We start from the raw sequence: 2,500 nt of genomic DNA on the forward strand, positions 1-2,500 counted from the left end.
ATCGTTTTTATAAACATGTATCTTTTCTTATATCGAATCGTGCCCATGTATCTAGATGTGAATCGTGATCGTATGTCGTCACACCCCTAACACACATGACACATTCACACACCCACACACACACACACACACACATTTACACACACACACACATTTACACACACATATACACACACACACACACCACACACACACACACACACACACACACACACACACACACACACACATACAGTACATACACACACTCTCTCTCTTACACATACTTACACACATACAAACACACACAAAATCTCTCTTACACACAGAGAGCATCTCTAGTGATATGTATTGATGTTGGCATCTCTAGTGATATAAGTATTGATGTTGGCATCTCTAGTGATATGTATTGATGTTGGCATCTCTAGTGATATAAGTATTGATGTTGGCATCTCTGGGCGGTGGGTGATATTATCCATCATTGATATTGGCATGTGATGATATAAGTATTGATGTTGGCATCTCTGGGCGGTGGGTGATATTATCAGTATTGATGTTGGCATCTCTGGTGAAATAAACCGCCGTGGCCTACCACTGGTTAGGGCTTCGGGCTTGTAACCGAAGAGGGTTGCTGGTCGATCTGACCAATTGGGAAAATGTGTAGGCGGGAAGTGGTTGAGCACTGCTCTCCCATGCCCACATCCACAGCTGAAGTGCCCTTGAGCAAGGCACCTAACCCCTCACTGCTCCTTGCATCTCTGGTGATATAGTGATGATGCATCGCTTGGCAGTAGGATGATGCCCTGGCCTGTTGGCACTGATGTTGGCATGGCTGGGCTGTTGTTGATGCCCTGGCCTGTTGCCATGGCGGGCAGTGTGTAAGTGTGTGTGTGTTTGGGCTGCAGCTCCTGGGCGTGCAGGTGTCGGACATGGCCGGGTACCTGTGTGTGGCAGAGAGGAACAAGATTAGGCCATTGGAGAAGCTCTTTAGCCTGTCTGCAATTGCCGAGGTGGTGGGAACACACACCGCGATGCGACGCGTGCGCATGCACACACATACCTGCGCACACCGCACACACACACACACACACACACACACACACACACACACACACACACACACACACACAAATTCTGACTGTGCCATGCTGTGTAGTAATGCTGTCACTGGGAAACGTGTGATAAGAAATGGGACGTGTGTCATCCAATGAAATCCTCATTTCTAGTTCATAAAGATGATTATTGAAGGGCGAGTGAGTGTGGTGGAGGTCATGGTGTCTTGCTATCACGATGTCCGTGATACCCCACACGAGATCACCTGGACACGAGACGGACAGCTGCTCCAGTTCAGTACCGGAATGCACATACTACCAGGTACACCACACACACACACACACACACACACACACACACACCACACACACACACACACACACACACACACACCACACACACACACACACACGAGCACACACACACGACACACACCCACACACCACACCCCACTGCACACACACACACACACACACACAACTCATGCCACTACAAACAAACACACGTACGCCACACACACACACACACACACACACACACACACACACACACACGACACACACACACACACAAACACCTCGTACACACTACAAACAAACACACGTACACCACACACACACACACACACACACACACGCCACACACACACACACACACACACACACACCTCATTATATACACACACACACACACACACACGACACACACACACACACACACACACACACACACACACACACTCATTATACACACACACACACACACACACACACACACACACACACACACACACACACACACACACACTCATTATACACACACTACAAACAAACACACGTACACCACACACACACACACACACACACGCCTGACACACATTACACTCACATACTCACCATACACACACTATAAACAATCAGACACACACACACACACGTACACACTCCTCTCACCTTTTACTATAAATAATCAGACACACACACACACACACACACACACCAACAGACTTGCGTTACATGAGGTACACAAGTGCAATAAACAGCAAATGAACAGCCTTAACTCTCTGATGGCAGAAATTGCAGTTTGCTTATCAACAGTAACGGTGCTTGTTTGATTTGCCTGCAAGTGATGACGTGTTTTGCCTGCTGTGACGCGTGGCGTAATAATAATGTGTGTGTGTGTGTGTGTAGAATAATAATGTCTTCATAGCCAACGTCTTGTATGTGTCGCGATGTGTGTGTGTGTGTGTGTCACTCAAATAATTGATGCTTCAGCTTCCCGCGAGCTGCCGTAAGGAGGGCGGCTGGTGGTATGTTGCAGCCACGAATTCAGCGGTCAAGATCGAAGAGCATCCTGCTCAATATCTACAGTCAGAACTCTTCCGTGCAATGACCGTGTGTGTGTGGCTGTGTCTGGAGGTAGTGTATACCTGATCAACTCAACATCTGTTTTTAGATTTGGGTAGCAG

The 2,500-nt window shown here is 47.6% G+C and overlaps 1 protein-coding gene across 1 annotated transcript in view; it reads left to right on the plus strand.

The window, feature by feature from the left end:
• LOC125295299 (hemicentin-1-like) overlaps positions 1 to 2,500 on the plus strand; it is a 124,358-nt gene that overhangs the window by 74,931 nt on the left and 46,927 nt on the right. The window contains 4 exon segments of the mRNA XM_048244563.1: positions 885 to 992; positions 1,215 to 1,360; positions 2,297 to 2,365; positions 2,367 to 2,401. Of these exon segments, the coding sequence (XP_048100520.1) occupies positions 885 to 992; positions 1,215 to 1,360; positions 2,297 to 2,365; positions 2,367 to 2,401 (358 nt within the window).

This window comes from Alosa alosa, chromosome 5, assembly GCF_017589495.1.
Source record: "Alosa alosa isolate M-15738 ecotype Scorff River chromosome 5, AALO_Geno_1.1, whole genome shotgun sequence".
In the NCBI taxonomy this organism is placed as follows: Eukaryota; Metazoa; Chordata; class Actinopteri; order Clupeiformes; family Clupeidae; genus Alosa; species Alosa alosa.